This window comes from Dipodomys merriami, unplaced genomic scaffold (genome assembly GCF_024711535.1).
Source record: "Dipodomys merriami isolate MVZ:Mamm:240054 unplaced genomic scaffold, mDipMer1.0.p SCAF_28, whole genome shotgun sequence".
NCBI classification, from domain to species: Eukaryota; Metazoa; Chordata; class Mammalia; order Rodentia; family Heteromyidae; genus Dipodomys; species Dipodomys merriami.
In genome coordinates, this window is record NW_027204270.1 from 2,114,451 (window position 1) to 2,127,141 (window position 12,691).

Consider the following 12,691-nt stretch of genomic DNA (forward strand, 5'->3'; position numbering starts at 1 on the left):
AGCAGCAAAGATACCATTTGTACCAAGCAGCAAAGGAAGTGTGAACTTTCCCGACCTGGACTTCAGCCTGAATTTCCTTCAGGGCCGCCAGCTGCCCCTGCAGAACTTTGATTTCTTCTTTCTTTTGTTTTTCTGCTTCTTCTGTAGCTGCTCTTTTCTGTGCCTGGAAAAAATCATTTTCCTGTGAGGAGGGCTTTCTGACGGTGGGAGATGTGTGAGGTGTGTTGCTGACACATTATGCTCCTCAGTGGCAAGAATATAATTAGGATTAAGTAAATCCTACAGGTTAGGATTCATGGGAGACAGAGGTGCCAACCACTGGTCTACCCAGGCTGGGGTGTGAGGGTCTCACTGGCATGAGGCAGAAGAGCCAGGAATGGAGTTCAGAGAACCAGCTTTCTTAGTGGAAGAGCCAGGACTGGGGGAACCAAGATGCTTTTTTCTTTTTGGTGCCAGTGCTGGGGCATGAACTCAGGGCTTAGCTTGTATGTTCAAGGTTGGCACTGTACCACTTGTGCCACAGCTGTACTTCTGACTTTTTGGTAGTTAATTGGAGATGGATCAGAGTCTCCTGGACTTTCCTGCCTGGGTTGGCTTCACACCATGATCCTCAGATCTCAGCCTCTTGAGGATTACAGCTAGGATTTCAGCAGTGAGCCACTGGCTCATGGCCTCAGCACTCAGCATTCACAGTGTAGGAGCCAGGTCCTGAACTAAGGGAAGCATCACTCTTAGCTGTATCCCCGAACGCACCTGCACAAGCTCCCCAAGCATGTGGCTTCATCCATCTACCGCGAGGGTGAACTCACCCTAATTTCAGCATCTGTGGGCCTGCCATCTATTTTAGCAAATCCTTCAAAAATCGTCTTGTAGAGAAGATTCCGGCGTGTGCTGCTGTCGTCTGGAGGGAGGTACTCTAGGGTGAGGGCCTGGTGCTCCTGGTACATGTCCAGAATCACCCGTACCGCCATCTCTCGAACCTCATACACTCTGTGCTCCAGGGCGCTCACTGCGAACTGAGAGGAGGAGGCTACTCTAGTTGTTACCGATGTTCAGACTAATGACGTTAGCTTTGTTTCTAGCTAAGAGCAAGTAGAGGCACATTATACAAGTTTGGTAAGTAAAGAAAGCGCTCAGGTCTCTTGTGTCAACACGGTTTTCCAGAGAAACACACTGCACATGTGTGCCTTGTGTTCTTTCTGCCCTGCACCTGCGAGCATTGGTGGGCCTTGACCCGTCCATAGATTTCATAGGAAGAGCACAAGGCATTTCAAACGCGTAGAAGAGGAAATACAGTGACCCTCACAGATCTGCTGTTGAGAGTTAGCTACAATTGTTTTGTACCTGTCTGTTGTAAGAAACAGAAGCACTGAGGGGTGGCTGGCCTCGTCTTAGCCTTCCTGAGCGGCCCCCTTCCTGTCGGCATCACTTGAAACCGACGTGCGCGCCCTCCTTTCTGCAGCATGTATGCACAGGGTGGCCGCTGGCCCATCCTGTGACTGTGACCGCACCCTGTTGTCCTCCTGCCACCCGCCTCTCCAGCCCCTGTGTTCAGTCTGTCCCCTCAGGGACACCCATGCACCCAGTCTCCTTCCTCCTCGGTACCATGGGGCCAAGAGGAATGTGACCCAGACTCTAGGACTGCCTACTTTGGGCTGTACACGTTGGACTCAAGCCACACCGTAGGGTGCCCTGGGCACAGACTTCACGATGACCACCTCACGGAGCCCTCACTGTCCATCCGCAGCCATGGCTGGCCTCCTTGTTTGAGGCTGGCTTGTCTGTTCACACCTTGCTGGGTGCCTGGCCACTCAGGCCCTTGGTCCTGCTTTATCTGTGCCCTCCAGCCTTGTAAATGGCATGGGACCACAGCCACAGAGAGCGATCAACTTTCAGCCACTGAAACCCTAGTGTTTGCCATACACAAAAGCTCCCTGCGACCAAGGCCTGGCCTGGTCTGAAGTGGGTAAGGTGCCACAGCAAAAACCTGCGTGCGCAGGCCGCTTTCTGGCCCTGGAGAAGTAGGCACTCCAACCTGCGGGCAGGGGAGAGGTGGCTGCAAGCCAGCCGTGCAGGCGCAAACCTTGCAGCCTAGCACTCGGGGGTGAGGCAAGAAGACTGTGATTCAAGGCCAGCTTGGGACCACAAAGTGAGAGCCTGTCTCAAAACAGAACTGAACACAACCGCCAGGAGACCAGAGCCATAAATAATGTCAGGGCAGGAAAAATGGCAAGAACAACTGGGCCCTGGTGGCCCTGGCCTACAGCTGGCTTCCTCTGACAAGGTCTACAGAGCGGAGCTCAGGACAGGACTGGCAAGGCGAGCCAGACAGGGCCCTGGGCGGTCAAAGCAGAGCAGGGCCACGGCCTCAGCTGTGATCACTCAGAGTGGAGGAGCCTGGGATGGGGGACTGAAGGTTGGTATCAGTGGTCCAGGCTAGACAGGAAGGTGGCTGTGCTGATGTACCTATTCAGTGTGGCCGTTACCTCTCTCACATACCATGTTCTGATCTGTGCAAACCACACACCCCAAAGGTCCTCAGACAGAAAAGACTCAAGGGGCTCTCAGGTGTTGGACAGACCTGGTTATTTTTCTAGAGTCATTCATTCATCCATGGGACATGGATGAGATGCCCCCCCACCCCCTCCCCCCCCCCCCCCCGGCTGCAGGTGTGGCCTCCTGCTGGAGCCATGTGGTGGGTGACCACAGTGGCGGCTCACCTTCATCACGTTGTCCACGGTGAAGCCCGAGTTCTCCGTGCCCAGGTCCCTCAGCAGGCGGGCCAGCAGGTCCACCTGGCTCATCGCCAGATGGACGGAAGTGTTTGCTCTCAGCGGCTGCACCAAGGAAGGCGGGATGATCTGCAGACACCTGACCTCCTTAAACAGGGCCATTTCCTACAAAGCCAACGAGGTCTGTCAATTCCTACTTCAAAATGCCACAAACAACTTAGTACACATAGCGTCAACTTCAACCTAAATGCTGATGTAAAATAGAGAAGTGAAAAGTGATTGGAATAAACTCCAGGAAAATCATTGATGTATAAACCCACATTTCTACTGAATGGTATAAACCCCATGCCCAAGAAATCAAGTCATGGTCACTGGGAGATTAATGAGGGCTGCAGAGAAAACAGTAGGAAATTTGAGGTCTGAGCTGCCAGTATTTCTGATTCACAAACAAGGTTAATCTGAGCCACACAGGAGGCACAGGCTGGAGGATCATGATCTGAGGCCAGCCTAGGCAGAAAGCACAAGATCTGTAGAAAAAGATAATCTAAAGCAGAAAGAGCAAAAGCAAGGCTCATGTGGTAGAGCACTTGCTAAGGCTCTGGGTTCAAACCCAGGTATGAAAAAAAAAGAGGTAGAATCTGTAAGATATTTAATTAGAGAATAAAATTATACCTTCAAGTATAATAAACTAAAAACATCTTAAATGATGAAACCATACATGTTTTCATCTCCAACATATTTTTGGAAAGATGCTTTTTAAAGATGACATTATAAAATATTCAAGCACTTAAATTCTAATATAGGAAGAAATCTGTTTTCTCTCCTTTTGAGACAGGGTTTTACCATGTAGCCGAGCCTTGCCTCTAATTCTCAGTTCTTCCTCAGCTTTTGGAGTATTGGGATTACAGGTGTGAGCCACCATGTCTGGCTAATAGATCCACACATCACATCTAAAATCATCTCTTGTTTTTCCAGCACAATTAACTTTATGTTTGGGTCCCTGGGTTGACTGTACAAACATTAAAGACCAAAGGAGAATAAAAAAATTCTTCAGAGAAGCATGCACGGCAAACTGCTTAAGCAACAAATAAGCTGTAAATGTGTGGCTGGTCATTTGGCACGCTTGTGTGAAAGAACTAAGTTCCTGTGACATTTCACTACAATGTCATCTGAGCCTTCCGGACCACTCAGGATTTAATAAGGCTTAAAAGAAATAAGGCAGGGGCTGGGAAGGTGGCTCAGTGGTAGAATGCTTGCCTTGCAAGCCTGAGGCCCTGGGTTCGATTCCTCAGCACCACATAAGCAAAAAGAAAAAAGCCGGAAGTGGCACTGTGGCTCAAGTGGTAGAGCACTAGCCTTGAGCTGAAGAGCTGAGGGACAGTGCTCAGGCCCAGAGTTCAGGCCCCACGACCGGACCCAAAAAAAAAAAAAAAAAAAAAAAAAAAAAAAAAAGAAATAAGGCATGGTGCAGTCACACACTCTTATAATTCCAGCTATTGTAGAGGTTGGGGTGGGAAGCGTCAGCCTGGGCACTGTCTCTGAGCTTTTGTGCTCAAGGTTAGAGTTCTGCCACTTGAGCCACAGCTCCGCTTCTGGCTTTGGTGGTAGTTAATTGGAGAGGCAAGTTTCAGACTTTCCTGCCTGGCTTGGCTTCAAACTAAGATTCTCAGATCAGATCTCAGCCTCCTGAGTAACTAGAATTACAGGCATGAGATACCAGCACCAGGTCATTTTTTTTTTTTAACTTAAATAGTCAATGTTGGATAAAAGAAATGTTGTAAAAACCAAACCACTCATTTTACTGAAAGTTTATGTCTAAGTCAAAACCCCTCTCGCTGGCATGGGTTGAGCAGGAAGGAGGCTCTGGGGACGGGTGCCTGGGGCCTGGGCTTCCTCGGGGTGGGGTGTGTCTGTGGGGAAGGTCAGACCTGGATAAAGTTGGAAGCCATGACCCGAAGGCGGGCGGAGGAGTCTCCGGTTCTGGTGAGCAGCGCGGGCAGAGTCCTTTCCACGCAGTGTGTTGTCTCCACTTTACTCAGCTTATGCTTGGGAATGTACTGCGTGATTATCATCTTCAGCAGCTTCAGAGAAGCCTGAAAGACCTGAGAGGAAGGGTAAGCACGCAGGTGGTGGCTGGGTCTCACCAGCAGCCACCATGGCGCTCACCACCCCTGATGAGTCTCAACCATCTACTCAACGGGACGGCCTGTCTGAAGGTCTGGCCCGGCAGGCCATCTGGAGACTGCTTTCTAGATAGATTCCTGCACCCATGTGACCCTGTTCCTGTCCTGCCGTCAGGAGGGGTGTGGCACATGCTGTGACCTGAGGCCATCGGACTCCACTGCCTACACACAAGCCCCGGCACCACGAGCCCAGCCAGGCCGAGGACCAACTCTTCTTTGGTGGTGGGATCCTACCCATCGCACGTGTCAGGCAGGTCTGCTACCACGGAGCTCCAGCCTGTGCCTATGTATGAAGTGCGATCTAAGTATCATTTCAGGCTAATAACTCACTTTGCTCACCACCATGACTGCAGCTACTCTTTTTTTTTTTTTTTTTTGTCAGTTGTGGGGCTTGAACTCTGGGCCTGGGCGCTGTCCCTCAGCTCTTCAGCTCAAGGCGAACACTCTGCCACTTGAGCCACAGCGCCACTTCTGGTTATTTGGTGGTTAACTGGAGGTTAAGAGTCTCACAGACTTTCCTGTCTGGGCTGGAAACCGCAACCCTCAGATCTCAGCCTCCTGAGTAGCTAGGATTACAAGTGTGAGCCCAGCAGAAATGCATTCTTTACCTGACTTATGTAATTGTAACCCCTCTGTACAGACCCTTAGAACAATAAAATAATAATGAAAATTTTAAAAAGCATTGGCAGCACGTGGGCTTCCTGTGTCTCTTGAGAAAATAAACATGAGCTGAGAGCTGTGGCCCCCGCACAGCTGCTGAGGATCATGGAGAAGAGGCTGTGAGCCAAGGAGGGACCGGGGTGCACAGCTGCCCCTCTGATTGCGCAGTGCATCTCCTGTTGGATGCCATCGGTGCACAGTGATGGCTACACAGGGACCAGAATGTCCAACAGCCATCCTGGGCCGCTGTGGAGCTGTGGAACCCGGGGCCTGGAGGACTCACCGAGATCACAATGTCCTTCATGGCTCTTCGGATGAGGAAGACGGATGCTCTCAGAGTGTTCTTTAAATCTTCCTTTGGGGTTCCGATGGGCAGCTCCATCAGCCTTTTACTCAGAGCCAGCAGCGCATCCTCTCGGCAGGACCACGTCTTGGAATAGGCCCCAGCAACCTGCCACAAGCACAAGTCTCCTTTGCTGTAGGGGACAGTGGTTCCCACACCATATAAGGTCCCCCAGACTGCGCAACCCAGAGACATGGCTTGTGTTTTAGTAGGAAGAAGAATCTGTTCTAGTAACTGATCTTCTGCAAATCCGTGTACAAGTGTTAAAAATGTGACAGGTGCACAGAGATACTGTGAAGCTGAGGCCTGGGACAGCTGGGTATTTCTTCCCCAAGAAACTGGAAGTAGCTGGTGTTTCCGAGGGGAGCTAATCTTCACCAAAAGAACTTTGGTCTTAAATAAATGCTCATGCACAAAATCTGACATGTGAGCTCCTGTTCTGCAGTGAGTATGGGTGATAGTGTGTGGCTTCCCTGGGGAAATCAGCAACGGTCTAAAACAAAGCCTGGCTGCTCGCGCCTCCTCCCTTCCTGGCCTGTGCGCACATGTGTGTGCATGTGAGTACACCTTGGGTTCTCTTCTTTACCAATGTCTCTCCCAGCGCGTCGATGGCGGAGCTGGCTTCTCGCAAGGCCTTTTCTGTCAAGGGCTCTGGCTCCACGGTGCCGCCTCCCCTCTGAGCGCCCCTCGAGTCTGCTTGGCTTATTTCGGGCTCCCCTGAGGTGTCCTCCTGCGGCTTGCGAGAGGCTGGAAGGGGCCGTTCGTCATAGGGCAGAGTCTCCACCTGCCATGGGAGGTGAGGAGGCGGTGAAGCTCTGGGGGTCAGGGTAGGGGTCCCCAAGCTTTCTGTTCTCAAGGGAAGTGAGTGATCCTAATGGTGCATTTTCTTAACTAGCAGTACCATCAGATTATTTATAACTGTTATATTATCATAGTATTTTATACTATAAATGGGATGTAAGTGCCAAAGTTAGACCAGGCCTCCTATTATATAGCCTTTCTAAACAACACTAGATGAAATAAAAATCCATGTGGACTTGACTGTTTCCCTCCCTCCCTCTACTTGCCTCTTCCTCCCTTCCTCCTTCTTCCCTCCCCCCCCCTCCCTATGCCATGTATTCTGAGCTGTACTGTTGGATAAATATATGTTTTTATAGCAAGCCTCCCTGGCAAACAAGTTAAAACACCCCAGGCTAAGGGCTCCATGCAGAAGGGGTCATTTTGGTTCAATCACACAGGTTATGAAAGTGAAGGTTATTTTTTTCTGACAAGATCACTGATGTCTTCCTAGTTTATTGCTTACAATTAATTAACTACCAAACTTGATTCTAATGGACATGTTCATGTCTGGCAGCTGACATTTAACAAGCTCTCTCTGCCCCCTGGCTAGGCAGCTGCCCATTCTATTTACTGCCCACCAGTCCAGCCAACACTTACTGAGCTGAATTTATGCCAGGCACTGCTCCTGGCGGCCCCCACCCCACAACGAGGAAGGTGGACTTCCTGCCCTCATGGGCTTGGTCCTGTTCCCATGGGGATACAGGCATACAATTAAACAAGCCAGCACGGAGCAGGATTTCAGGGATGAGCAGATAAGCGATCCAGGTCCTGAGGAGGTGTCACTGTGGTGCTGAAGCCACCTCGGCCCTTACAGAAACAGTAGTGAGCCTGCGCCCGTGTGCAGCTTTGCTCCTGTTCTAACATCCACCCTGTGGTCAAAGCTGAGGACACCAAACAGTGACCACTGAGGGACATTTCAACTCAAGCAGTCAACCTGGTAAAGACGGGGTGTTGGGGAGTGGTGACAGCTCCTCCCAGGGGCACCCTAGACCAAGATGGAGCCATGGCTGTTCTGCTCTCTTCTGCTCCCTCATGGACACGCTCTGGGGAACACTGGCCCTTCCTCGTCCAGTAGCGTATCTGAAATCTCCCAGAAGGCCTTGCCACATCTCTCCTCTGCCGGAGGCTGATGAGGTATGTGGCTGAGGCTCATCTGCGGGGTGAATCTGAGGACTCCCACGCAGAGTGAGGCATGTGCTTACCCTAGATGGCCCAAGTGGCCCGCACACCAGCAGCCGGCTCTGTGGTGATGAGGAGCCAAAGTGCACGGAGCACTAGGAAGAAACCTGCTTTTTGCTGACATTGCTGAGCTCCTGAATCAAACTAGCCCAAACCCTGCGTGATTTCTTATGTTGCTAGCTGCAGGAGTCAGTGAAACCCCTACTTCAAGTCATGCTTTCTGTGACCTCTGTCAAAGTGCTCAGGCAGCACTGGGGTTTGAACTCAGGGCCTGATGCTTGTGAGGCAGGTGGGCTGCCACTTGAGCCATGCCCCAGCCATGCCAACTGGCTCTTGTGTTCAGTGATCCCGCGTCCCTCCTAGAAGGCCAGAGGTGGGCTGGCCTGGGGTCCTCCTATACCAAGACCTGGAGTGGGACAGGCCCCGTGGGCGTCAGCGGGCTGCGGATGGGACTGTGCACCAGGCGGCAGCAGAGGGACTTACAGGGTTTCGTGGCAGAGGGCCAGCGGCGGGAGGCGATGGGTCTGCGGCAAAGCACCGAGGAAGAGTCTCCAGGGTGTGTGACGAGAGTTTCTCTTGAAGAAAGGGGTCTGCAGGCAGGTTTTCTGGCACCGCCTCTTCTGGCTGTGGTGGCGAGGGCACTGGCTTCTGGTGGCGGGGACTGCCAGGATGTGCGAGGGGCTGGAGGGGCAGAGCGAAAGGCCTTCGTGTCTGGAGGAGAGGAAGAGACGCTGCACTCCTGGGCCATGGCCAATGCTGCACTGGGAGAAGGACTCCTGCACGCTGTCAAGCCTCGCAACAAAGCAAAGCTCCCATTTCCAGCATTCTGTGGCGTTCCCTCGGCCATCTCCACAGTTAGGACTGGGGCTACAGAATCTCTAGGCACGCCTAAATCCTAGTGTGAACGTGGGCATGTACGTGCAACCCCCGCCCCCCCTCCCCCCCCGCCCCCCCTCCCCCCCTGCCCCTGGGAAAAGCAGGAGTGGGGGAGGAGAAGAGAAGGCACTTGGGCTGGATCCAAAGAGGCCTGGGTTCAACACTGGGCACTGTTGTCCACTGTGTGGGTCAAGTGGTTTTGTGCAATGCCACCCAGAAGAACAGACGTGGTCACTGCCCTGGTGTGGCTCCCAGGCCTCGGCCCGGGTTTCTGGCTGCTTTCCTGCTTCAAGTGCTGCAAAGGCAGAGGCATACCCCATCCCAGCAGCCAGAGACCAGCAGCCGGAATGGAGGGGCTGGGTGAGCCAGGGCACCTGCATCCTCCACCCATTCAGTGGGTCTCAGGGCCCAAGCTTCCTTCCTGCACAGGGTTTGGCTCACCCACCTACATGAGCTGTAAGATCAGAAGGCCAGATGATACCTGTGGGCACCAAGGCTGTGCGGGTATACCTCCCGTGACTGCACACACCCCGAAGGGTCCCTGGACTGAACAGAGGCCAGGGCTGGAGGGACGAGGAGCTGGTGGACAAACAGCAGTGCCTCTACCTCCTGACCTAGGCTTTGTTCCCTTCCTCCTCTACTGCACATGCTCAACATCACATCACAGCAGAATCTGCCAGCTATACACGGGGGGGGGGGGCACCCCCTGCTCCCCCTCCCCCACAGCGGTCCCCGCCCCCCCCACGCCCTCACCTCAGGCTCCCCCTGCAGGAGGCCGTGCAGCTCCAGCTGCTCGTACACCTGGGCGCGGTAGCGCGCCATCTGCTGCTTCTTCTCCTTGGCCAGGTCGTAGTCTTCCTTCTCCACTGCACAGCGCTTCTCCACCTCGTACCGCCCCAGGCGCTCGCCAACCTGTGGCACAGAGGTCAGGTCTGCTGTGGAGCGCCAGGGTCCAGGCAGGGACCACGTGAGAGTCTACGCGGAAGGGCCAGGCACTGGAGCACTATAGGACGGGCTGTGTGTCTCCCAAAGGTCCTGCTGCTGTCCTAGCACCCACGGCCAGGACCCCATGCAAGCTTTGAGACGGCCCATCGCCTCGCCCCACCCCCTCCCCCTCAGTCCCTGCAGCAAGTGTTGAGGGCCACAGCTTTGGGCTATGGTGGTGGTGAACCTGAGCCACGCATGCCTTCGGGGTGCTCACTGTCTCCATGACCTGAGACCCAGGACCTGGCCCCGCACTAGCTCCTTGGCTTTCAGGGACCTGCGCTTCACAAAGGGGTAGGTGGCTTCTCAGAAGCAGCACCTTTTGCAAGTCGGCGATGGCCTGCTTCAGCTTCTTGGCGTGATCGTAGCGCTCCTTCTGGACAGCTTCCCGCTTCCTCTCATCCAGCCTGCGTATGATCTGGGCGACTTCAGGATCTTGGTACATGTCAAAAGCCAGGTCATCAAGGGGGGAGATGTAGTCAGATCTCCTGAGGAGAGAAAAGACCACTGAGGACAGGCAGGCCTGCGCACCTGTTCACGGCTGGGGAAAGGCGCCGTCTGTCCACGGCCCCTCCAGAGGAAAGGCCTGGTGGCCCTCGAGCCGTGAGCTCTAAGTCACAGTGGCCATTCTGTTTTTGTTTTTCTTTTGGGTCCGATCGTGGGGCCTGAACTCTGGGTCTGGGCTCTGTCCCTCAGCTCTTCAGCTCAAGGCTAGTGCTCTACCACTTGAGCCACAGCGCCACTTCCGGTTTTTTGCTTTTTTCTTATGTGGTGCTGAGGAATTGAACCCAGGGCCTCAGGCATACAAGGCAAGCGCTCTACCACTGAGCCACCTTCCCAGCCTCCAGAGTGGCCATTCTGCCTCTAGAGCCCTACCCTGATGCTTAGCTGCCTGTGCAACAGGCCTCTGAGCTGAGTGTGTGTTCGTTCATTCATTCATTCATTCATTCATGCAAAAGTGTTCCCAGAGCAGATCTGGGCCACATGTGGCAGAAGCAAGGGGCCTGTGTGCTGCCGGAGTCAAATACAGATGGGAAACAAGAGGACAGAATGGGCGACCAGGCCTCCCTCCAGCTGGTGTGGGGGCAGCAGTCCAGTCTAGGCTCCATGTCATCACGCTAACTGATGACCACAAAAGGTTTACGTTGCTACCACTGGGCTGTACTCAGAGTTACACTGTACAATTTCACCCCAAGTCCTATGCAGGTCCAGAAAAGTTCTTTTAGGAATCAGTTTATTCTGGTGATACTGGAGTTTTAACTCAGGGCTCTGCTTGCTAGGCTGCTGCTCTACCAGTTGAGCCATGCCTCCAGCTTGTCTTTTGCTAGTTATTTTATTTTATTTTTTGTCGGCTATGGAGCTTGAACTCTGGGCCTAGGTGCCATCTTTGAGCTCCTCAGTTCAGGCGAGCACTCTACCTCATGAGCCACAGAGCCACTTCTGGTTTCCTAGTTGTTTATTAGAGATAAGAATCTCACAGACTTTCCTGCTCAGGCTGGCTTTGAACTGTCATCCTCAGATCTCAGCCTCCGGTGTAGCTAGGATGACAGGTGTGAGCCACTGGCCCCTGAATATACACAATCTTTTTCATTATCTGCATATCTTCCTTCTGATTAAGTAATGCTTCATTCTTTGAAGTTTCCACAACAGGGCAACAGCCATCTTCCTTCTGAGGCAACAATATAGGTCCAACCACTCAGCCGAGACTCCACCGAGGACCAGGAGAGTCTCCGTGGCCAGTGCCCTAACAGCATGGTGTGTGCCTGGTTGCATCTGTGACCTGGATATCACTACATATAGGCAAATTATAATAAAAGAAATGCCATGAAAAATTTGTTTGGACACACAAGGTGCTGGTGGTTCAGGCTTGTAATCCTAGTTACTCAGAAGGCTGAAATCTGAGATCAAGGTTCAAAACTAACCAAGAAGGAAAAATCTATGAGACTCTCATCTCCAATTAAGCAGCAAAAAGCCAAACTCAGAGGTGTGGCTCAAGTGGTAGAGCATCAGTAGCAAAAAAAGCCAAGTGAGAGCAAAGGTCCTGAGTTCAAGCTTCCAGTACCAGTGCATGCACATGCCCATACCTGTACACACACATGCGCGCAATCACATACATTCTACCAAATCAACAGAAGTAACAAAACAGTGTTCCACAGTTCTGCAGTCAGAATTGCAAGGACGATGGCAGTAGGGGCACTGTGGAATCCCAGAGGCGACAGTGGGTTCTAAAGTCCAGTGCTCCAGCTTACGCCAGCTCCTCACAAACCTCTCACTGCCCTTCCTGGGGTAGGTAGGCACCAGGACAGGACAGGAGACTGCCGTCAGTGCGGGCAAGGCCATCCTGGGATAGGGGCCTGTGCCATAACAAACAGCATGTCCCTTCTCTCATTGGCAGCAGTGACTTTGAGCTCAGCCTGTGTGTCCTAAGGATGTACTCAGGAGTGGGTGAGGAGGGATGAAGCCATCTGGCTCTCTAAGTTTCCCAACTCTTTACTGCCAGGGATACATAACACTGCAAAAAATAAGATTAAAAGAGGTTGTAGCAGGGCATTGGTAGCTCATGCCTGTTATCCTAGCTACTCAGGAGGCTGAGATCTGAGGATCCTAATTTGAAGCCAGCTCAGGCAGGAAAGTCTGTGAGACTCTTACTTCGATTAATCACACACACACACACACACACACACACACACACGCAGTAGAAGTGTATTCATGAAAATTATACATGAAAAATAACATAATGGGAAAGAGGTGGAGAAAAATGTAATTTTTAAGAACTTATATGACATGCATGTAGCTTTAAAGTAGCCATACAATGATCTTGTCTAGCTGAATCTGCCTGGGCCCGAGGACAGCTGATGCTTTCATCCGCCTGTACCTGAGGGAGGATGACATCT

At 52.4% G+C, this 12,691-nt stretch overlaps 1 protein-coding gene across 2 annotated transcripts in view; it reads right to left on the reverse strand.

Annotated features, from left to right (window-relative positions):
* Cep104 (centrosomal protein 104) overlaps positions 1-12,691 on the reverse strand; it is a 29,711-nt gene that overhangs the window by 7,677 nt on the left and 9,343 nt on the right. The window contains exons 7-15 of one of the 2 annotated variants that reach the window (XM_070037177.1): positions 10,117-10,285; positions 9,567-9,725; positions 8,421-8,618; positions 6,505-6,702; positions 5,859-6,026; positions 4,661-4,834; positions 2,721-2,897; positions 810-1,016; positions 56-163 (exon numbers count right to left, since the gene is read on the reverse strand). In XM_070037177.1, the coding sequence (XP_069893278.1) occupies positions 56-163; positions 810-1,016; positions 2,721-2,897; positions 4,661-4,834; positions 5,859-6,026; positions 6,505-6,702; positions 8,421-8,618; positions 9,567-9,725; positions 10,117-10,285 (1,558 nt within the window). Of the gene's footprint in view, positions 1-55; positions 164-809; positions 1,017-2,720; positions 2,898-4,660; positions 4,835-5,858; positions 6,027-6,504; positions 6,703-8,420; positions 8,649-9,566; positions 9,726-10,116; positions 10,286-12,691 lie in introns of both variants that reach the window. The other variant, XM_070037176.1, reaches the window with a different exon arrangement.